Source organism: Sphaeramia orbicularis, chromosome 13 (assembly GCF_902148855.1).
Source record: "Sphaeramia orbicularis chromosome 13, fSphaOr1.1, whole genome shotgun sequence".
Taxonomy (NCBI): domain Eukaryota; kingdom Metazoa; phylum Chordata; class Actinopteri; order Kurtiformes; family Apogonidae; genus Sphaeramia; species Sphaeramia orbicularis.
Window position 1 is genome coordinate 37,630,321 of NC_043969.1, and position 23,509 is coordinate 37,653,829.

Consider the following 23,509-nt stretch of genomic DNA (forward strand, 5'->3'; position numbering starts at 1 on the left):
CGCCTTATTTGCAGAATGGAGACGATTTATTAGGTCTAATTAATAATTGAGCTTACTTCATGTTTATAGGCGGGCAGTTGATCATTTTGCCACTGAGAGCTTCCAAATGAAACCGCTCTGTGTTTGTCTGTGTAGCCGTCGAAACCTCTGCCTCTGTCTGATGAGCTTGTTAACTTTTATTCTTTATACTATATATCTAATTGAGGCTTAATTTGTCATTGCCATGCTAGGATTGTTGATTCATTATAGGGTTTGGCCAGAGGTAGGCAACATGTGAGTCCCTGTACCTTTAAGAGTAAGAAAATACAAAGGCCCATTCATGCTCTACATTAAAGACAGATACATTTACGGATTGAGTGTTCTGTCTATCCTTTGTTCTCATTACGTGTGCAGTTCTCTCCGTTCCCTGGGAGCTTGCAGAGCAGTACCACCGGGAACTCTGGAGGCAGTGTTGAGATTTCAAAAGAAATGGCGAAACTTTTCAAAGAGCGACAATGTCAGTTAGTGAACAACGACCAACATATTTATGACAACTACCCTTTTCAGTATCAACATTAGTATCCACATTAGTAATGTCTGCTCTGTGATTGCCATGTTTGTTAATGACTTACTTCTTTTTCTCAAAAAAGTTTACTCTTCTTTGTGGTATTTTCCCAGTATGTTAATTGAGAGTGGTGCCCTCTGGTGAATTGATTAACAAACGCAATGATGCTTGACACCATTTGAAATGTATATACCTATGTAAAGCGAGCATGCATGGGCCTTAAGTAGTTTTATCTTGACATATTTGGCGTCACTTCAATCTAAAAAATTCCCTCTGAAGCCACTTTTACACAGAAAAAAGGCAAAGTGGTGATCCCACCTTTTTTCCACCATTGACCGATTTCCACAGCCAAGCCAAAGGAGTAACAGAGGTGAAACGGACTGGACTTTTACACAGGGGATCTGCATTCCGGAATCAAAGGGGTGGTGACACAGTGCAGTGTATAGTGTGACGTATCACTTTCGCGTCAGAAATACCCAGAGCATAGCGTGGCGCTAACCTCTCCAGAGTCAGCCCGTCTTTGACCGTTCCACAAATGTTAGCATGGATAGAGTCCTCTGCCCAAAGTGACAACAGCTGGCAGATCTCGAAGTCTCCCCAAGATCTCGCACTTGGGTTGCGGAACAAGAGATGTTCCTTTTACATAGCATTCCAGAATCATGATTCCACCTTTATCATGGCTCTGTTACTACCTCCAGAGGCGTTACAAAGCCGCGATAAAGGTGGGACCAAATGATCCCAGCATTTCGTTGACACAGACATCATTCTGGAATCAAGACGAAATATTCCTGCAACCAAAGTGCTGTGGAAAAGGGGCTTGAGATAATGAAACCTCCGAAGTCAGCTGCTCATTTAGTGCAGCAGAAGTGGACAGGTTCTAGATGGACCTAAATAGAGATTGGATTTTAGACGGTTCAGTCGAAGGTGAATTGATCCACCAATAACAACAATTTTGCTCATGTTCAAGTCCAAGACGGGTGATGCCTTTGGAAACAAGCGTCACCTTTTTTAACCCATAAATGTATAGTAACTCTACAGCACAGACAAAATGGTTAAGTACTTATATTGTTTTGCCAGTGGAAATGAATAATGATTATTTTTATTTAACATTTTGCTGTGATTATCATAGCAAGTTTTTAAGTTATTAGTAGACTATACACAAAAAAAAATTATAAACTTTAATGTGCAATATGTATGTTGTGGAATCTATTGTTTGTTGTGTCTCTAGAGGTATTCTGTTCTTTTTTTGACCAAAAATAGCTCTTTGTATAGTAATGGTTACAAACCCCAGGACTTAACTGATCAAGTTTTAGCCTTTTGAGTCATGTAAAATTGCAAAATCCTACATCCAAAGTTTGTTGAAATATATTCATTGTGAGTTATTGTTTAATTTTTTCTAAGTATTGTTATTTGCAAGTGCTGCTTTTTGCCATCAAAAGCGCATACAGGTAGAGATACAAAAGAAGCTTATTGATCCCTAAGGGGAAATTCAATATGTAGATCTTGCATATCAATGTAATAACACATGTAGATCTTGCATATTTAACCTTCTAATAAACTAAATTATTTTAATCATGATTTGTCGTAATGTTTTATTGTTGTAAACGCTTAAGTGCTTTAAAAAAGTGTCATGTTGCTCTTTAAGAATATATCACAGTTTGATACATTGATGTGAAATTTTTACTATAAATGTCTATTTGACATCTACTTCTGCTTCAGTGCAATGTTACCATATCATCACATTCTCACTGAAAAGTAATAGAAGTATGCTCAGATGGGTTTCTAAATCGGAGAAACTAATTTGTTTGGCTGGGCGGTGGGTGGCTGATTTATGCATCCAAGTGGATTCAAATAGTGTCCAATCTTCACATCACCACTGTGTACACGTAGACAGAAAAAATCTATTAGAATCATGAATCGTCCCCAATGGAGAGAGGGGGAAAAACAAATTTTTTTGGTCCTTTTGCCCAGCCCTACTTCGGTGCCACATCTGCCAAGTTCCCTCTGTTTTCAGTACGAGTGAAAAGATCTGTGTGAAGTCCCACTTGAGTTTGTTTATGATCTCGATCCATTTTCAGACAAGAGGAAACAGATGGAGGCTCAGATTGGTTTTAGCAGCTATTCACACCTGTGTATGTATGTGTGTGTGTTTACTGTGAACTGGGACTGCAACAAATTATTTCTTCGTCAATTAATCTGGCGAAAATTTTCTTAATTAATTGTTAGGTTCATTAAATTTGCCACTTGTCCTTCTCTTTTTCTGTTGTTATTGGATCAATTTAGTTCACAGTTTCTCACTTTAATTCCTTCCCCTTGTGTTTGCGATGACTTACGTGGTTTACCCTATTGTTCCTGATGTTTGTATGGTTGTTTTGTTCACATGTCTTGTCAAGTCCTTGTCATTTTGCAGAATAGAAGCAATAAAAGTGTCAAAAAAAATGTTTCGTAAAGCTCAAGAGGATGTTTTAGTATTCTGTTTGGTTTGCAAGATAAAAATGTTCAGTTTGTCATTAAAGGAGGAAAGAAACCAGAACATATTTAGAATTTAAGGAGCTAAAATCAGTCTTTTTGTCTTAAGAAATTACTCAGTGATTATCGGCTTTAAAGTAGCTGTCGATTAATTTAATAGCGATTACATCTACCATGACCATGCCCGTCCTTGACTTTTTCCACCCAACCAGAACAATTATCCCCATCTCCCACTCACAGCACTAACCTACGGCCCTCCCTCCGCCTGCCTCAGCCACACCGTGACAGTTGATCCTGTCAGCCGCCTCCCCAGAAGGCGTGGAGGTGAAGATCGCTTATGTGATGTTGACTGGAGACGATGGCGTTCCCAAAGTGTTAGCCTTGTCTCTGTTTACACTGCCGGAACGGGCAGCTTGTTTATGGCTATTCTTGGCTCAGTGGCAGCCTGCCGTTTTGTGGAGGAGGAGGAGGACTGATGTTTTTCCCGTGGCTGCTTCCTCTGGAAGGCTGGCACTCCACGGCCACGTCAGCACAACCAATGCTCGAGTTGACTCAGGGGGAGGGGAGGGGGGATGTGGCCTTTTCTATCTGATCTCTGTCAGCACTTGTGCGTCAGTCTGATGTAAAAGAGTGGGTGCCCCCCCCCCCCCATCCCACCCCTCCTCTCTTTCCTCTACTTCTCTCTCTCTCTCTTAGATGTGTGCAGGTCCCACATCCTAATTCTCTCACCCTGTGCTTCCTGTGAGTAAACTACAAGGTGGTCACACAAAGCCCTTGAGTTCTAACAACAACAAAAAAGAACGGTGTGTGTATGTATGTAATGTTCATGTGATTCATCAGATTTCCTGTTAGTCAGCATTGGTAGTGCAAACTGAAGATGCCTTAATAAAGTCATCACAGGTGCACAGATGAGCTATAGAACATCAGCACAACATATTTATTAGTCTTAAAAAACGAGCCGAGTTCACACTACACACTTTGAACTCCCACTCAAATGATATTGTAATGTGAAATCAGTGGGGACTGAGCTGATGTGGCCGCTTTCATTCAGGCAGCACGAGCTCTCCCATGCTCCATGAAATGAGACGGTTTTACCTCACCCACCCTGTGTTCTTAGGTAGGGAAATGACTCACTGCCTATCCGTCTGCTGCTGGCTCAGTGTACTAAGAGGGGCTTCAAAGCTCTTTGCCCTTTTGATTTTAGTATAAGAGGCATACTTGCTATCTTCCCCATCCAATAACGTTTATTGGCAGGTAGGCTGATGCAGAATGTTCCACCTGAATTTTCTGCCAGCGGAAAGTAATAACTTGTGAAGCTATTCGGCGTTAGATGGAGACAATTAGGAGGTTTTAAGAAGAGTCAACACTGTCCTGTGGCTAAAGGACCGCTACGACAATTCTGTGCAAAGTACTGTATGTATTCATGTAGTTTATTGGGAAATATGGATGCTTTGAAGTAGTTCATCAGATTTGCCTTTCTTTTAATGTAAGAGGGAATATAAAGTAAGACACAAATGCATTATCTTCTAATAATAATAATGAAACAGGTGGAGTATTTAAAGGTCTTTATGTGAAAGATTTAGGGGATTTAAGAGCGTCTAACAGTAGAAGTTGATGGAATATTAATAATTATGTTAATTCCTCTCTGTATAATCACAGAAAAACAGTTAACAAATGGCAGTAAGTATCCACAGAGGATGTTGTGGTGCCATGTTTTTACAGCAGATGTAAAGGGTACCTGTTGAGTGTTCATTGCTAGCTATTTCAGAAAATCATGTATAATACTAGCGGTTCCGTTCGGTAACTTATGTTACAGCCCGTTGTGAAGTACAAGTACTAAGACACTGCTCCGTTAGTAGGGCATGGTCAGAGACATGTTGCCTCCTTCACAGGCTGTCCCAACACCTGTCGTGATGCAGATTCATTAGTTTGTCCAATTGGCTGGACTGCGATGGACTAATCCCCATGCACAGACACTAGTGTAAGTAGAAACATTATCGGCCAGTGCTGGGTCACGTTCCTAGGACAATGGTGGAGTGTGAAGCTGACAGCCACTCGAACAGCAAGCACAAATATGTGCTTTTCACTCAATCTCACTCACTGACTGCGGCTTGTTTACTCACACTCCATCACTTGCCTTGGTGTTGGCGGTATCTGGGTCAGGTACTCGCGGTCCTGCTCTGAAAAGTCGATCTCATCTACTATTAATCGATAACACAAAATTTAAAGAAATTTGATCCAAAATCGATCCAATCGTTTTTTTTTTTGTTGTTTTTTTTTTTTACGCCGCCCTACTTATAAGTAATACACAAAGCACAATTAATGTCATAAGCATGACCAGTACAGGTACACTTTAAGTAAAGTTCGGAACAAAGTACTGACTCTAATCTTATGAGGGGATTTCTGTGTTTTTAGCAGCTGCTGTATGGGAAGGAGAGGGGGAGTTATCACTTATTTGTGATTTGTAACTTCACCACAGTATGTCATGGTGTCTCAGATAATTTCACCACTTGATTACTGTTTACAGTGTGGTGAAATTTAGAAATTACTTAGAACATTTCTCCTCTGTTCCAAATAAAAAATATTGTCGTCTGATGCATTTATTTGTAGAAAATGATACCTGGAGTTTTCAGAATTTGAATAATTCATGGAAAACAATCTCCTTTTAATTCCTAAGTATAATATTAATGTTTTCACTTGACAGATCTTGGTGTTCACTGCACTAGACTTTCACAGTGAATATGGGTGTTGCAGTCCTGGCGCAAAAAAGCAAACAGCTCGCCTTTGTTTGATGGCTCATGTCCATCCATTTCTTCTTGATCGCATACCAGAGGTTTTCAATGGGATCCAGGGTTGGAAATTTAGAGCCGTGGATTAAATTACTGGAACGGATTTACTGGAAAAGGTGTTGTTTATCTCCATTATGTGTTGAAGGTTTCTGGTTGGCACGAGCTAGAGTTGTTTGCTTGGACTTTTTCTGTGTATAAAAAAAACAAATATAACTTTCTCACACTTCCACTTTAAAACTATTATACATGTGGGTGGAATACAGAACAAGTCAGTTTATATTTGACAATGTGTAGTCATGTATGGTTTAAGAAATTACTAAATTCATTATTTTGAATTTCTGTCCACACAGGTTAGGATGTTTTTTTTTTTTTTTCTATTACAGATGGTTTTTATTAAACGACTTTTCATTTAAGTACAGAATTTGGTTTTTATGTTGGAAGCAACTGACCTTACTTTCATCCTTAACCGGTCTGCTGGTCTTGCTGGTATTGTGCTAGAATAAGGTTGAGTTTCAGTCGTGCAGTGGCAAAATTGTTCATTCACTGTCCTTCAACTGCATTTTCAAAGTTTTCTTCAATACCCAAAAGAACAACATCCCCCGAGCTCTACCTACGCCCTGAAAATGGCAAGTTTTACCAAAGATATATCTGTTTTTGTTTTGTTTTATAGGGATTTAGCCATTTTGATATCATGATATGCTTCTTTTCTGCAAATCCAAAGTCAGAGCATCCTGTACTCAATGTCCTCCAAGAACTAACCAAACAACTCAGGTCATTTTTACCCCTACCCCTGTTCTAATTTACCCACTATTCCAAAATAAAGTGACGGGAAAGAGTAATGCTTTACCACAAGATATAGAGCTGTAACAATTAACTGATTAAAGATTAAACGATTAACACACAACTTGGGTTGGAAAATATTTAGCATTTCTTTACTTCCATCTCATTAAATGCAAATATTTTCCTTTCCTTTCCTTTCCTTTCCTTTCCTTTCCTTTCCTTTCCTTTCTATTACATTTAATTGACTTTCTCCGGGTTGTGACTGAAGAACATATTAGAGGATGTTATCTTGGGGTTTGGAAAACACTTTTTCACAACTCAGACATTTAATAAACTAAACAATGAACTGATGGATTGGGAAAGTAATAGGCAGATTAACTGTTATCATTAGGCACAGCTTGAACAAGATGTTTGGCGTGTGTAGAATTGTCTTTTAAAAATGTCTTTTTTACTCTTTACATAGTAGACATGAAGTTTGATATTTACTATTTTGATATATTCAGCTGGGCCAAAAAAAATGTCTTTATCTGGATTTAAGTAAGCAAATAGTTCAGAACCTTCCATTAGGTAGGGTAATTACTGCAGTGATTATTATATTTAACCCTTTAATTGATGAAGCGAGTAGCTTCTGATTTCTTAAAAAAAAAAAAAAAATTGTTGATCTAAAGATTATTATACTGTACAAGCTAATTGAAATGATAATATAATGAATGTATGCTTAATCAAAGCTGAAGGCAATCCAGTGTTTTATTATAATTTTTTTGGCTGTGTATAAAATATTTACTAATACTTTACATTTCACTGTGTTCAGGTTCTGTTTGTAAATACTTCTCGTAAGCCTATTGAGATATGAGTTTTTAAGGTGGATGGTCAGACTAGTTACATTTGCATCTTATTATATAGATTATTTTTGTTGCTCACAACCGTTACATCTGTACTTACTGGTGATTCTTTAAAATAATGTAAAATTTTAAATGCAATGGCCAAACCGGCTCCGCGTCCACTGTGATACAGGGTCGTAAAGAGTTTGATCAAAATAAAAATCATCTGAGCAATAACATGTTTTTACAGGCAGTGGGTACAAGGCTGGTATATCAGTGTAACTGCTGTGTTAACTCTGCCCTGAGGGAATGGACTTGATCACCTGAGGGAGGAAGGGGGGGTGAGGGGTGGGGGTTCTTCAGGCGGGGAATGGGAGGCTTCAGTCAGTATATCATTACACAGTCCAGTCTCTGTATTCGTGGCCGCTCATGTAAACATGCCTCCTCTCTGCTGCAAGTTTTGACAACATGACGGAGAACTCTCGCTCTCTCTTTCTCAAGCAGGCAGCTGGGAAGCCGGTGTGAGTTGCAGATCTTTTTGCACTCCTGCATGACACCTGGTGCTGAGGCTCATAGTGTTTATGTCTTGGGTTCGTAAGAAGAGAAATGTGCGAATGTGCAAACTTGGCACATGGGCCCCCCCCCCCCCCTTTTTTTTTTTTTTTTACTCTCTCTCCCTGTGTCTCCTCGACTTTCTGCTGAGCTGTCATTTCCCTGAGCTGAGCTAAGCCGCTGCACTGGCCCCTACAACGCAGCCACACAGGAAACTTTGTTGTTTCTCAGCACTTTTGTAAAGTGGTCTTCTTGCCAGGATTTCAAAAAAAAAAAAAAAAGTGCATCTCTGCCTTTTCTTGGGTATTTAAAAAATAAGAGTCACTAAAAATGCAGCCAGTTTGATGTTAATGAGTTATGTATAGGGGAGGGGGTTCCATATAGGGCAGCGTTTGGAGTTGGATTCAGAGAAAATAACAATTGTGGACAATTTTTGCAAAAAACTGCCATCATTGATACCATATTTATTGCAGTATATAATATCATAATGCTACTAGTTTGTGTATTAGTCCCATTATGCTGAAAGCTGGAGTCAGAAAGTTCATTTACTTAACGTCAGAACGTTTATGACGAAGCGTTTACCTGTAGAAAATGATGCACTGTTATATATGTACAGTACTGAAATCTTAGGCCACCTTGTTGTTTTTGGAGGGTTGAAATGAGCATGCATATTTATTTTTCATTCTCGTAACTTCACGTACAACGAGAAAATACAGGGAATATGTGCACAGCCTTAAAATACACACAAAAAACTGAACAAAATGGGTTCTAAAGGTTAAAGTCATTATTTAGTGTGACCCCTGACCCCATGACAAAAAGGAACACACATAGTTAGAAACCGTTCCTATCTTTGTGTCACATTCTGCCTCAGACAGCAGCAGGAACAGAAGCATAACATGTACAGGGTGGGGAAGCAAAATTTACAATATTTTGAGGCAGGGATTGAAAGACAGTGTATGACCAATTAGTTTATTGAAAGTCATGAGAATTTATTTGCCACAAGAAAATTGACATAATAGAAAATGTTTTTATTCTATGTGTCCTCCTTCTTTCTCAATAACTGCCTTCACACACTTCCTGAAACTTGCGCAAGTGTTCCTCAAATATTCTGGTGACAACTTCTCCCATTCTTCTTTAATAGTATCTTCCAGACTTTCTCGTAATAGTTTTGCTCATAGTCATTCTCTTCTTTCCATTATAAACAGTCTTTATGGACACTCCAACTATTTTTGAAATCTCCTTTGGTGTGACGAGTGCATTCAGCAAATCACACACTCTTTGACGTTTGCTTTCCTGACTACTCATATGGGCAAAAGTTTCTGAAAAGGTATGGATAATAGTGTTAGGTATGATTATGACATCAATATATGTTGGGTTTCAAAACAACTGACGTAGTGCCTGCTGAGAAAAAACAACTAAATGTTCATTGTAAATTTTGCTTCCCCACCCTGTATACATAATATAAAACATAGTACAGATTTGTTTTACGAGACACCTTCTCCTTTACAAACATGTACTTGGTCTTGATGCTGAATCGCCTCTTGGAGAGTAAAGATGCCCACTGCTTATCATAGTTTTCAACATAAAGTCAATCACAATCTCATTTTTAGATTGTTTATCGTTTGGAGATTGTTTTATCACGCTGCTTTGTGGTCATGTACCACAGGATTGCAGAGAATGAGTTTTATTGTCTGTTACATAATGAAACTCCTTTTTTTTTTTTTTTTGTCAACATAGACAGTGTCAGGTGAATGTCCAACATTGTTTATGACGTTGTTTTTGTGCATATGATGTGTTAACTAGTGGTTAGCATGATGTTGATCTTTAAAGAAGTGCTATACTTTTCACCACTTTGTCTTATATACAGTATAAAAAGTTAAAATGTTGGAGATTTATATTTATTTCTATGTGGTCAAAGTACAAGTTCTCCCTATGAGGCGAAAACTCAGGCTTCAGCTGCTCCCACAGCTTCGTCTGCATTTTTGTCTTCCCTCTGCCACGAATCAAGGTCAGCTTGTCACAGATGTCTATAAACTGTTTTCAACTCCACGCACATGAAATATACACAAAATACACAACTGCACCAGGCCGAAAGTTACCGACTAGTCCATGTCATGCCACGTGTCCACCTGTTTAAGGAGGTGAAGGCAAGCACCGCCAGATCCACAGATATCTCACACAATGAGCAGGTGAAGGAGAGTGTAATATTTCCCAGACACCCTGCAGGAATGTTTGTCGCTGATGTTGTTGTTTGTGTTGAGATTCAAATATAAACACAGGTTTTACTTCAGTTAAAGAATGGGATAAAGAAGGGGAATTCTCCTTCTGTGTCCACAGTTTTGTCATTTGTCATTAATTTTTATTAGGGCTAAAATCCCCATTTTTTTCCTCTAAAAACTCAATTTCCAATTTCGATTCGGTTTGGTGGTGGCGTTTTAGAAGGCATGTCGTTTTCGTGCGCAGCCCGCAATGCAACACACTGCTCCCAATCTGGCATGTGATGATGTTTGAGGAGCTGAAAAAAGTTGGTTGTGCTGCTGTCTTTGACTGATACCACCTTCAGGCTGAGTTTTCAGCAAGGAATGGTTTGGTCTTCACTGGAAACTTCGAAGCTGTACCAATTCCACACAACTGACTTGCTCTTGCTATTTTCAGTCATGAACTTCGCACTCTCCTTAGCAAATGGCATTTTTGTACTGGTGTGTGGAGACCAAAGACTGTGGAGACCGCTCTTACAGTTAGGAGGAGGAGCCTACGGTAGCCCGGAGGCGCACGGCCTGGAGACAGGAGAGAGAGGAAATTCCATTTGATGATTACTCTTTTTTTTAAACATTCTAATTAGAGCTGCACTAATTAGAGCATTGTCATCACGATGTACGTGTGCACAATATTCAAATTGCAGGTCCTGCAATGTAGGAGGCAAATGAACTCGATGTGTTCTCATCAAATTTTAAGGGTACCTGACACACTGCGCACAGCGATCCACCAATCACAACCGTTCTTAATTAGTTTGGAGTGAGTCACTGATAACAACATTGAAAAATGAGCAACGAACAAGAGAAAATCACTGTAAACAAAGACTTGGTGCTAAAAATAAAAAGCAACATCAGTTATCTGGAATTATTTTGGCTACAAGAAGGATGATGTTGAAACACGTGTTCTGTGTCGTTAGTGCCTTGCACCTGTTGCCACGAGAGGTAACAACTAATTCGTCTGACCATTTACATCAGTACCACACAGCTATTATATACTCCTGAGTATTTTTTCATATCGCAATATATATCCAAGAGTTAAAAAAAAATCACAATGTCAGTTTTTTCAATATTTTGCAGTCCTAGTCCTAAATAAAAAATCCGATTTCAATTTAAAATGGATCAGCTGTACAACCCTAGTTTTTATTTATATTCAATCTTTCACTTTGGACTTCAATTTTCATTTAGATTAAGTCAGTTTTACAAATGCTTGAGTACTTTTATTTATTCTTGAGCTTTATTTCTTATGGTGTAAAACTCTTTTATTCTAGATCTATAACCCATTACACTGAAGTAAGTACAGTTAAGTACTTTTCCTGCCATTTTATTTCAGCCAATTTTATAAATTGTCATTTTTATTGGGAACGTTATTTTGTCATGCCTACTTAACTGTAATAACCCTGCTTCAGTCTTTTTATTGAGCAAAAAAAGTGGGCGGAGCTAATTAAATGTACTGATAGCCTTTGTGGATGTGGGCCAATCAGAGCTGAGTATTTGTTGAGCTGTAAAAACTACTCCAGTACAGTCCCAGAATAAAAATAAAAGCCTGGAAATGTTCACTGTAGGTCTGTGTTTATGTTGCATTTGAGACTAGGGGTGTAAATAATTGAGATTCAGAGAGTTTGAGTCCAAGAGTCAGACTGGGACAGACTTTTACCCTGTTCACTGTTTGAGTACTTTCAATACGTTAACCACAGCATCGCCCTGAGAATGACAGTGTTTGACAGTCGTCCTTCCTTATGTCTTCACAGGTCCTGCTCAGGTTCCCATGATGTCTCCAAATGGTTCAGTGCCTCCAATCTATGTGCCTCCTGGATACGTTTCACAGGTAAGCACCCTGACTGATCACCCAGAGGGACAGTCTGCTCTGATTGGGTGTTACTCTTTTGGCTGTTAGTGGCTGGACACCTGTATTTTGTTGTTTAGTTGTTCTTTTTTCTCCCACTTGGCCTGTATTTGACAAAAAAACTTGCACAATTAAACATTTAGGGGAACAAATATGTGAATGTTAAGCAGAATATTTGTAGAAGTAGAGCTGAAACAGTTGATTGATTGACCATATATTAATGCGATAGTGTTGTGATAAAGATTTCATCATATTTTTGCCTTTTGCTCTATGACTTGTTTCTCTTCAATAATTTTGGTCACTGTTTTACTTTTGCAAGGTGGTATTGGAGACTTGCTGAATCTATTCATTTTTGCTCTGTACAGACATACAGTGAAACAACTTCACATAATCAAAGGTTTTTAAAGCTTATTTATGCTTCCTTTCAGTAATAATTCAGGCTTGTAAAAGACTAAAAAAGCAGCTTAGCTAGTCCACAATGCAGCTGATTGCTTGATGCTAGAATGGGTCGTCCAGAGGAGCAGCTAATGAATCAGTCAGAGCTGCAGAACTAGTTAGTGGAGCGGCCTTAAAAACCCCACTGTGTGCTTTTATTTCAGATCATAGAAGAGAACGGAGTGCGCCGGGTTCTGGTTTTACCTCAGCAGCCAGAGTTCCACCCTGGGGGCCACTCCCCTCTCCACCACCCTCCACCTCCACCCCACGCCCACCTGCCCGCCTTCATCCCACACCCTGCCATGATGCCACCACCACCACACCTGTACACGGGCATGGCCGGGGGGGTGGGTGACATGAGCTCACAGTACATCTCCCAGTACCACCCAGCTCATATTTACTCAGAGCAGGGTAAGTCGGCCGTGTTGAGTTGAGCCAGCAGTGTCTCAAGTTTTATAGCTATATTAAGATTATACTTATTCGTCCTCAGTGTTTATTTGCACAGCTGAGCTGTGTAGTCAAGGACTGAGTCAGACTGTGAAGTCTTGTTTTCCTCTGGTTGTAACTAATTTTATTTTTTATGTCCTCATAGTAACTGATTTCAACCATTTAACCATAATTTGACTTTCTTGCCTCTCTGTCATACAAACTGTAAGGTGTTTTTTTTTTCTGTTTAGTCTCTGCAGATTCTCACACCCAACATGGACGCCCACCCTTCGTTCACAGAGATGATAGAACTAGCAAAACGTATGAACGGCTGCAAAAGAAACTGAAGGAACGTCAGGGTGGCGGAGTAGGAGGGCAGGTGAAAGACAGTCCTCCCCCGTCGCCACAGAAGACTTGCAGCAGTCCCTCAACGCTGGACGTTCAAAACGGAGTTGGAGGGAAAAGTCTGGAGGCGGAGCAAGGTCAGCCGAGCCACGCTGTGGCCGGCACCGACAGACAGACGGGGAGAGGAAAGAACGGAGAGTCGGGAGGTAGGGACATTAGAGGTTTACAGCTGGCCATTCAGCATTTTGTGGATGTTACGAGAATGTTGTTTTAGCTCTGAGAATAGTTCCTCATTAGCTGCAGCAGCTGGTGACACAGAGGAATCAGCAACATGGCCAACTTTGCTCTTGATTACATGAACTCCGACTGCTCATTAATCACAGAATTTAACACTGCTATTTGGCGACACCAGAGGATAATTACGGAATTACTGTCAGTTTTTTAAGCAGTGGGAGCATAATTTTATTTCACGAAGAACGCTCAAATTGTGAAGCACTGAACCACAAACAGAATATCTCTCCTACCTACTAATCCTACCAATATGGGTGATTCATCTGGTACTGGTAAAAATCTGATCAGTTTTTCTTGTTATTTCCTTAAGAGAGCAGTGGGTTTTAGGCCTTAAGAGGCTTAGTATTGTGTCTAAAATGCCCCCTGCTGTTCTAAAATGACCCAAATATCATGGCCTTGGCTTATTTTGTTTGGAAAAGGGTTACTGCGTGCACCTGCAGGGTTTCATATAACAAACACACAGCTGCAAAAAATGCAATAATGCATTGCTAACAACTAATCTTCTGCCAAGCCATGTAGTCCTTCAGTGACGTTCAGGATAATGGTTTCCAAGCAACACACAGGCGCAGTGGGAAGCATGCTTAAACACCGGCTTTTCATCGACACCTATCTGGATATCTCCTATAATTGGGAAATTGGGAAGCCGTTGTACTATTTTCAGTTATGTCCACACTCCTCTTTGCCGGTACCGGGCTGTTTGACTCCATACAGGTGTGTTTTAATTGTACAATGCCTGAAGTGAGGATGTTTCTCCAGCATCTTCGTATCATTGCAGTTTAACAATAGTGATGTCATATGTATGATGCACATTCATTTCCTATCAGACATGATTTCCCTGCCTCTAATGCACATTAAAGTTTTTGAACTGTTCTCAGCGCAACTGCAAATGGACCGTGCAGTTTCACTTTAACTAGTTGAGGTAAATACAAATTCACAATAAATAGCATTTTTGTTTCACAGTAATAGTTGGTTATGTATTTGTAGACTGCAGTTTTGACTGCCACAACCAAGAAGTGGAACTATCCATTATAAAATATTTATTAAATTTTCTAACATTACATAAAAATTAAAAGCTACACTCTAAATGTCAATGTCAGAAATTGTGCTGATTAAAAACTCTCCTGCTTCACTCTTCAGATCCAAAAATGTCACTATCTGATTCGCCTCCAGGTAAAATGGTGCTCACTAAAAACTTTTGAGTGTCAGGAACTGAAAGTGCGAATTAGCTCAGATGATGCTCTGCTTCTGAACACACCCAAAGCTAAACAGTCAGCCTGCTAATGGTTACATTTAATCATTAACCAATGTTCTTATAGCATAGTTAACTCCGTGTGGACACCAGGCTGTGAGCAGACACAAAATACCTGAGGCAACAACAGATTAATTCCGTCCTACTACGAGCCAGTCTAAAACTGCCTGTACGTGACGGACTTTATTAGATGTTTGAACAGATTTTTCTCCCCAGACTTTTTGATGGTTTAGTTCCTACTTGGCTGTGTTAGTTTGTGTGTGACGCTGTGTTTGCAAGAGACAAACCTGCCCTGCGTCTCGCTCGGAGGCAGAGAGACAAGAGTTCTCTCCTGGATTGAAAAAAGCAAACTTGCATCACAGACAAATGTCTTCATCAGAAGTGAAGTCATTAAGAAAAAAAAAATAGAAGATAACTTTTATGTAGCAATGATAAAGAAGAAATCTCTTTTCTGTTCTACAACTGAGAGCAGAACCGATACCATCAAGGCTTATCGTGACTCTTGAATATTTTTTGATACAGGTTTTGGTATCCATCCACAAAAGCCCCTTTTACACTTTATTTTTCTTCATTTTGCATTTTATTTAGTAGTAGTTTATCATTATCATCGATTGTTCATCCAATCCTATCCAACTTTATTTATCAAGTACTTTAAAACAACCACAGTGGACCAAAGTGCTGTAGAGAAGACTAAAACCCCAATAAAAATGTAATAAAAGCGTCAAGAAGCTATAATATCAAATAAATAAAATAGGACCAATGGCCCTGTAGCTCACCGGCCAAATGAAAAGCTTTGGGAAATGTATCCAGATGCCATTTATTATCAACCAGTTCTGTGTATTTATTATATTACAGAAATAGCCCATGTTTTGGTCATATTCCAATCAGATCTGTAAAAAATTCAAATTCCAACTTGATATCATTGATACTTACTGATTTATTGGATCAATCCACTTCCTATCTCTTATAATGGGAACATTTTTCAAAGTAGCACCAAATCCAGAATCAGATTCAGATCGAAATAATTTCAGTACCTTGTGTTGACATCATCATAAAGAAGCTGTATACCAAGTTTGAAGTCAATCAGAACTGTAGTTTCGGAGCAAAAGACGATTGACATTTTTTCCCCATAAGAGCCCATGTTAAATTTTCCGTAAGTTCCCGGATCCAGAAGAAGATCCTGATCAACATGTGGCCATTATGTTGTGGTCAACTCCCCATCAGGGCTGGACTGTAGAAATTTCAACTTGATATCATTTATATTTTCTGAGTGATTGCATCGATCCACTTCCCATCTCTAATAATGGGGAAATTTTTCAAAGTTGCACGAAATCCAGAATCAGATCCAGATGGAAATAATTTCACTAACTTTTGTTGACATCATCATAAAGAAGCTGTGTACCAAGTTTGAAGTTAATCGGAATTGTAGTTTCGGAGAAAATGATTGAAAGTTTTGTAACGGACGACGACAGACACCGCCAGACGCCGCATGACGACAATAGCTTACAGCTTGTTGGCTGGTAAGCTAAAAAGGAGTTAAAATATAAAAATGGAAACAAAATGTCAAATGTTCATCATTATGGCCAGTACTATGTGGTCCAAATAAGACAAAATTACACCATAGCATGTTTTTGTAACAGTGTTTTTGTTTTTTGTTTTTTTAATCAAATGTTTTTATTGATTTTCTGGCGTGAAAGAAGCGATACAATACATGTTCAATGAAAGACAGGTTTTCCAATACAGAAAATAAACATCAAACTCCCAACCACCAAAACGAAACAAAATAAAGCAAAACAAAAAAAAGAGAAAAAAATAATAATTAAAAAAGGAAATAAAAAAGAAAAATGAGGACCATTGATTTACTGCCTAACATATTTTTAAAATAAGTTTTATTTAACCAGGAAAAAAGCTCATTGAGATTAAAAATCTCTTTTTCAAGAGTGTCCTGGCCAAGACGGAAGCAGCAGAAATTACACAAAATAGAAATCACAGCCATACATCCACACAAAAAACATACATATAACACAATGCAAGTCAGTTCTTAAACCATACATAAAACACTCAACTAAGAACATGCATATAGAACACCATCAGTAATTTAAAACAACAGTGTGCCTTGAAACATATTAATTTTAAACTTCACACAGAGAAGATCACAAGTCATCCGGTTCATTAGTTCCGTTTCCTGCTGTTATGAGGTTGAGATGATGTTTCATATGTGTATATTTTGTCTCCTCAGAGCTGGATGAAGAAGCTCAGGCCCTGTTGGCTCTGTTGAGTACCATCAGTAAACCAGTGGTTAGTACTCTTTCACTATCTTATCATCATCTTTTTGCTTTCTTGCTCTAATTAAAGTAATTTACATGATGTTAAAAGACTGTTGAAGGCTGTGTTCATTAAAAAATAGTAGTAACTGTGCAAAAGTGTTGCATCATTAAACATTCTATTAACATCCATGATGAATTGTCACTCCCATCTTCTTAATGGAGTGAGACTTGCTGACTAGTATCCATGTGGGGATTTCTTTTTCCCTAATGTGCCACTTAACATTCACGCAATCAGTAAATATGAGCTTGGCTTTGAAAGAAGTACTTTTTTTTAACTTGTGTTTGCACAATGTAAGATTACACTTGAGACACTTAAATATAAACAGGCTTTGCAGTTATTTGCAATAGCCATAAAGATGGATCGTCATGTGTTTAGAGCAGCTTAATGAATAAAGACAGAGAATGGTTGAGAGTCAGACACACTAGACCGGGGGTGTCAAACTTGTTTTAGTTCAGGGGATGAGATCTGAAGTGGAACCAGTAAAATAGTAAGTGAAAAAGTAAAATTACATCATGAAAATGTTCACATCTACAAACAAGCCTTTAAAAGAAATATGTGAATAACATGAACAACCTGAAGTTTCTTAAGGAAAATAAGTGCAATTTTTACAATATTGTGTCTCAGTTTATTATTTTCACATTTCACATTAACACCTGACAGATCACAGTAGATCTACATAGACACAAAACATTTAGGAACAGGTAGAATGTTGTTAAAATTGCATTTCTCTTAAGACATTTTATGTGTGTATTTCTTCAGATTCTTCACATTTTTTGTGAAAGGATAGTTTGTAAATGTTTAAAATTTCCGTGTACAATCGCGGGCAAAAATTATTAGACCACCCTTGTTTTCTTCAATTTCTTGCTCATTTTAATGCCTGGTACAACTAAAGGTAGATTTGTTTAGACAAATACAATGATAACAACACAAATAGCTCATAATAGTTTAATTTCAGAGCTGATATCTATCCATTTTCCATGTTTTCTTGATAATAACTAACATCGTTTCAGTTCTTACATCAATAACTATGGCATTGTACTGACAAAAACAGTGCTTTTAGGCATTCCATGTTTTCTTTTGTGTCTGATTTAGTCATATGATACACACAGGAGTTATTGCTTGATTGCATAACCATTGTTTTTGATGACTTTTGATGGTCTAATAATTTTTTCCGTGACTGTAGTTTTACTTGTTTTTGAGAAAAATTTTGAGTTGTCATTATATATAGGTTATTGTATTACTATTTTACTGGTCTGAGTCACTTACGATTGAATTGTTCGGTATGTGGCCCCGGAACTAGCATGATTTGACACCATTGATTGTTAATATCTTCAGTGTATGTGTAGGTTCTCTTCAGTGTAATTGTTGCATTTCACAAGTTCATCCCGAGGGCTAGATTGGCGGGCTGATTTTGGCCCGCAGGCTGTCTGTGACACCCCTAAACTATAAGTCACGTATAACTGATCTGAACCAGATGAATTTACTTTAAAGATGACGAGGTAAGACATCCAATCCAACTCTAAAAGCGCTCTTGCTTTCTTTACTGTGTTGTTGAAGGGCAGAGAAGCCAGCTATAGGAGTAAGCCGAGGAGGTGATGTGATCTGATTGAGATCTTCCACAGGTGTTGAGCTCAAGTTATTTTTAAACCTCCTCAAAACAGAATGAAAAATCATGTGATTCCACAGAAAGTGCTAAAAAAAACCCTACTGATGCATCAGCTTGAATATGTCAATCCCCGTTTCTTTTTCTAGCAACATATGAGCAATATATATTTTTAGGTAAGCTGGGAATTTAGGAAGAAAACCAAATTCTAAAGAGCAAGTCCTGATATAATAATAAAATAATAACCAGATGTAATTCTCTTTGGGATTTGATTTGAAGTAGTAAAATTAAATATATATTTGCCAGGTGCAAGAAAGTGAGAAAATGTCTTTTTTTTTTTTTACTTTTTTTTTTTTCTCACCTATGATACTTTGCTGTGGTAGGTGTCGGACATTCAGGCCAGAAGAGCAGTAGTGAGCTGGAGTGCACCCACCAAATCAGATAATGAGAATGGAAATGTGGAGGATGACAGCAGCCCCCCAGAGCCCCTCAGCTACGAGGTCTCCATCTCCTTTAATGGCAAAGATGGGAAGTACAAGAGCATGTACTGGTAAGCCCTGCTAGCACTGTAATGTGAGAACTGGTTGTTAGAAATACTGTTAATTCAGAACACCACTAAAATGTGTTTCAACATCTTTTTATTTGCAGTGGGGAAGAATTAAGTGCAACTTTAGAAGACCTTCGACCAGCAACAGATTATCATGTCAGGTTGGGCCTTTACCACCTCCACCTGCTTTGGGTTTTAACTACAGCTTTAATGCATCAGAGACTTGTTTTTCTAACAACTGGGCTTTTTCTGTTTCCTCCTCAGGGTCCAGGCCATGTGTAACTGTTTACAGGGAAGCCTGTCTGAGGCTGTGAGCTTCACCACTTTAACCTGTGAGCCAGATCCACCTAATCCTCCCAAGAAGGCCAATGGGACCAAGAACACACTTGTACTCCAATGGAAGGTAAAACACAAGGAAGATTGAGCTGGGGTAGAAAACGCTAAAGAGTAAAAAAAGGACAGAAAGTAATGTCTATAGTATTTATAGAGTCGTGGAAAAAATTATTAGACCATCAAAAGCCATCAAAAACAATTGTTATGCAATCAAGTGCTCACTCCTGTGTGTATCATGTGACTAAAACAGACAGAAAAGAAAACATGGAATGTCTAAAAGCACTGTTTTTGTCAGTACAATGCCATAGATATTGATGGAAGAACTGAAGTGATTTTGGTTATTATCAAGAAAACGTGAAAAATGGATAGATATCAGCTCTGAAATTAAACTATTATGAGCTATTTTTGTTGTAATCAGTATATTTCTCCAAAGAAATGTACCTTTAGTTGTGCCAGGCATTAAAATGAACAAGAAACTGAAGAAAACTGGTGGTTTAATAATTTTTTCCAGCTGTATAAACGAAGCATTAAAATCAGGTACTAAACTGTTGAGCATTGCACCCTTACATGGATGCAAAACCCCTGGTCATGGTCAGAAAACCTTTAATGAATGAGTCCTCTGCACCTCATTTGCTCTTTGCAGTACTGAACTTCTGAGTCTGTTCTTGAGTATTATGTCAATTTTTAGATAATAGTTTAAATCAAAGCAGAAACACGTTTATTTTGTCGTATTTTAACCACCTGGCTACTGGATAACCATCAGCCGTTTCACTTCACCTCAAAATACCAACATAAACAGAGACAGAAAGTACCATACACACCACTAAAGTTAAACTAAAAGAACTAAAACAAACTTTACAAAAAATTAGACCAGATCCTGATGTGTACAGAACTGAAGTGTCGTCTGCTCAGGCAACTGACAAGAATTTTGAACAATGTGGTAAACCAGCGTGGTGAACAGAGGAAAATGTCTCCATTTTCCTGGCAACATACCATTCTAATAACGCACAGCTAATGGCTAATGCTAATACCATCTGTTTACAGCTTTTTATCGACTTAAGTATGAACACTTATTTGATATTGATGTAGTTAAAGCATAGAAAGTAGTACTCTGGTGTTAAGCGGGAGTCCAATAAAACAGTAAATTGTATGAGAAAGTAAACTTAACAAAAAAAAAAAAAAAACTTCACTGTATCATGACGTACTGGTACACACTGATTATTAAATGCTGTATCGTGATAGATATGATATCACCAGCTTCTTCTCTATACACAACCATATTCTGCTCTGGAAATGTTAAGTGCAAGATTTTAATTAGGAACAGGAATGTCAAAACCTGCTAAAATCTTCCTAAAGTACATTCGTTGTTTCTTTCTTCATGTATAAAATCTAAATAATTGTGGGGTTTTTTTCATATATTTTTGTGATTTTATTATTTTTCCTCAGAATCCATGTGACAACGGTTCCAAAATCCAGAACTACATTCTCCAATGGGATGAGGTATGACATTTGTGGTAAAATGAAGGAAATGTGAACTCAGCCATGCGCTGTGCAGATGAATCCATGGAGTTCCTTGTTCTCAAAGCTTGATTCTTTGTTCTCTGAAGGGAAAGGGCACTGGGACATTTGAACAGTGTTACTATGGACCTCAGAAGCAGTACAGAGTGACCAAGCTTTCACCAGCTTCCAGATACTCGTTCCGCCTCGCAGCCAAAAATGACATGGGCGTGAGGTAGGCATCTTCACGTACCCGCTGGCGTCCGGGATGGTACATTCCCCGTCGTCCGTTTTTTTGTTTTGTTTTGTTTTTTTTTTATATATATTTATGTGACTGTTCGACTCGTTTCATTCACCGTCTCCATCCGTGTGAACACGTGTCTCTCTCTCACACCGTCTCTCCTGTCTCTCTCCCATCCTCTCCCGTCCTGTGTTTCTGCCCTCCCCAGCGAGTTCAGTGAAGTGGTGGACCTGTTCACCTCATGCAGTGTGCCATTGCCACCCTTCCCTCCAGAGCTGGAGATGGCAGGAGTGACCTGGCTGTGTCTGAAATGGCAGAGGCCCACTAGCTCTCCAAAGGAGGACGACATCTACTACATTTTGGAGATGGAGGAAGAGGGCTCGGTATGTCTCCCCAACCCTTATTTGTTTTAATGGATCACTTACTTTCAAGATCTATTGTCTAAAAATAAGTTCTTATTATCTCACTGAAAAGTTACTCTTTAGGTGATTATGTCTTATTTTAAGTGTGATGAGATATTTTGACCATAAATGAGAAAAATACACTTGGTAAGATTTTGTTTTTTTCCCAGTAAAAACAGTAGTAAAGAGAAACAGACAATAACACAAGCCCATAAAACAGTGGTTCCCAACCTTTTTTGGCTTGTGACCCCATTTTAACACCACAAATTTCTGGCGACCCCAGACATTCAAAACAGAGACCTTTTTTTTTTTGCTAAAATTAATTTGTTTTTGATCATGTAATAGTTTGCTATACTATGTTGCAAATAAACGTTAATGTTAGACGACATTTAGTCTATATAAAGTATATTATTATGGACGGAGGCAGAAAAGCCAGGTGTAGATTACTGCACAAAGTGAGAATTTTATTTTCCTTGGTCAGGATATGTACAGTCAGTCCAGCTTGGATTTACAAGGCTGACAATTAATACTGAACAAACAAGAACTCAAACTATGAATTATGAAAGAGCTGCAGCATCTGAAACTGACCACAATGAACATTTGAAAGATAAACAGCACCACAGTGCTTCAGTTTCAGCTTCAGTTTGTCATGTCTTTTATGGATTGTGATTGTCTCTCTTAACTCACCATATATTTTTAATTAGTAAGTTTTTTAGTCGTTGTTTTTTTTATCAATTAAGAGAAATTTCGGGCAACCCCATTTGAATTCCAGGCAACCCCACGTGGGGTCTCGATCCCAAGGTTGAAAAACACAGCTTTCACCCTTAGATGCCGAAGTGGGTCAAAAATGACCTAGTGAGGCCGTTTTGTTGCAATATCTTTGTAATGAAAAGTTATTATCGATATCATAATACTGGAAGGTCTCTGTGTGTGTGTGTGTCTGCACAGTTCTGAGAAATTAAGATGTTTTTAACTGCCCAATTTGGTACCTGCAGTTGAGGAATAGTCCCATCTCCACATTAAATGTCTCAGCAAGTTGATAGGATCAATATTTTTGGAGATATTAGTCATTTTGGAATACAATAGCCTTACAGTCATTTCTTGGTTGACCGGAAGTACAGTACTACGCTGCATGACAGGAAATGAACTTAAAAACAGGAACAATGCATTTACTAACTTTAGTCCCTATATTTCGGTATTAATATGACCCCTGGTTCCCCACGGGTCAATGCGCTAGTTATTTCATACTCATGGTATTCCAAAAAAAAAACATGTTATGGACATCATACCATTTAAATTTTTAACTTACTTTTTATAGATTTTATGAAATTGGAGTTTTTGTTTTACTACCCCAACAGTCCATAGGTGGGTCAAAATGACCCGCATTCATTTTCAATGGAATTTCATCGAAACCTTTGATTCATTCATTCCTTCTACAGCAAATTCAATGGACTTACTCATAAAATTTAAATTAAGAGTTTTTAAATTCTGATATATTCCCTTTGACTTCTGCCAACTGAAGCTTTTGCCTGGTTAGCGTCCAAATCAGTTGCATTTATTTCTCTAAAACTACGACTAAAACTTAACTCCACAGAAACCTCCCTTCTTCTCTACGATATTAATTGTTGTATTATTTTTAACACTTTGTCGTCATGTCTTGTCACTGGTGCTAATCAGGATTTGTGGACTGTAGCGAGAGAATAACTGAACAACAGTTGTGTAAATCCAGTCAGCTGACACTGTTTTTCTGTTGACATGTC

At 38.4% G+C, this 23,509-nt stretch overlaps 1 protein-coding gene across 2 annotated transcripts in view; it reads left to right on the plus strand.

The window, feature by feature from the left end:
* Positions 1 to 23,509, plus strand: part of fndc3a (fibronectin type III domain containing 3A) — an 86,420-nt gene that overhangs the window by 29,674 nt on the left and 33,237 nt on the right. For both annotated transcript variants that reach the window (XM_030151907.1, XM_030151906.1), the window contains 10 exons: positions 11,959 to 12,035; positions 12,653 to 12,899; positions 13,166 to 13,465; positions 17,039 to 17,097; positions 19,114 to 19,280; positions 19,379 to 19,438; positions 19,542 to 19,680; positions 21,057 to 21,110; positions 21,218 to 21,342; positions 21,557 to 21,731. In XM_030151907.1, coding sequence (XP_030007767.1) covers positions 11,959 to 12,035; positions 12,653 to 12,899; positions 13,166 to 13,465; positions 17,039 to 17,097; positions 19,114 to 19,280; positions 19,379 to 19,438; positions 19,542 to 19,680; positions 21,057 to 21,110; positions 21,218 to 21,342; positions 21,557 to 21,731 — 1,403 coding nt within the window. The remainder of the gene's footprint in view (positions 1 to 11,958; positions 12,036 to 12,652; positions 12,900 to 13,165; positions 13,466 to 17,038; positions 17,098 to 19,113; positions 19,281 to 19,378; positions 19,439 to 19,541; positions 19,681 to 21,056; positions 21,111 to 21,217; positions 21,343 to 21,556; positions 21,732 to 23,509) is intronic.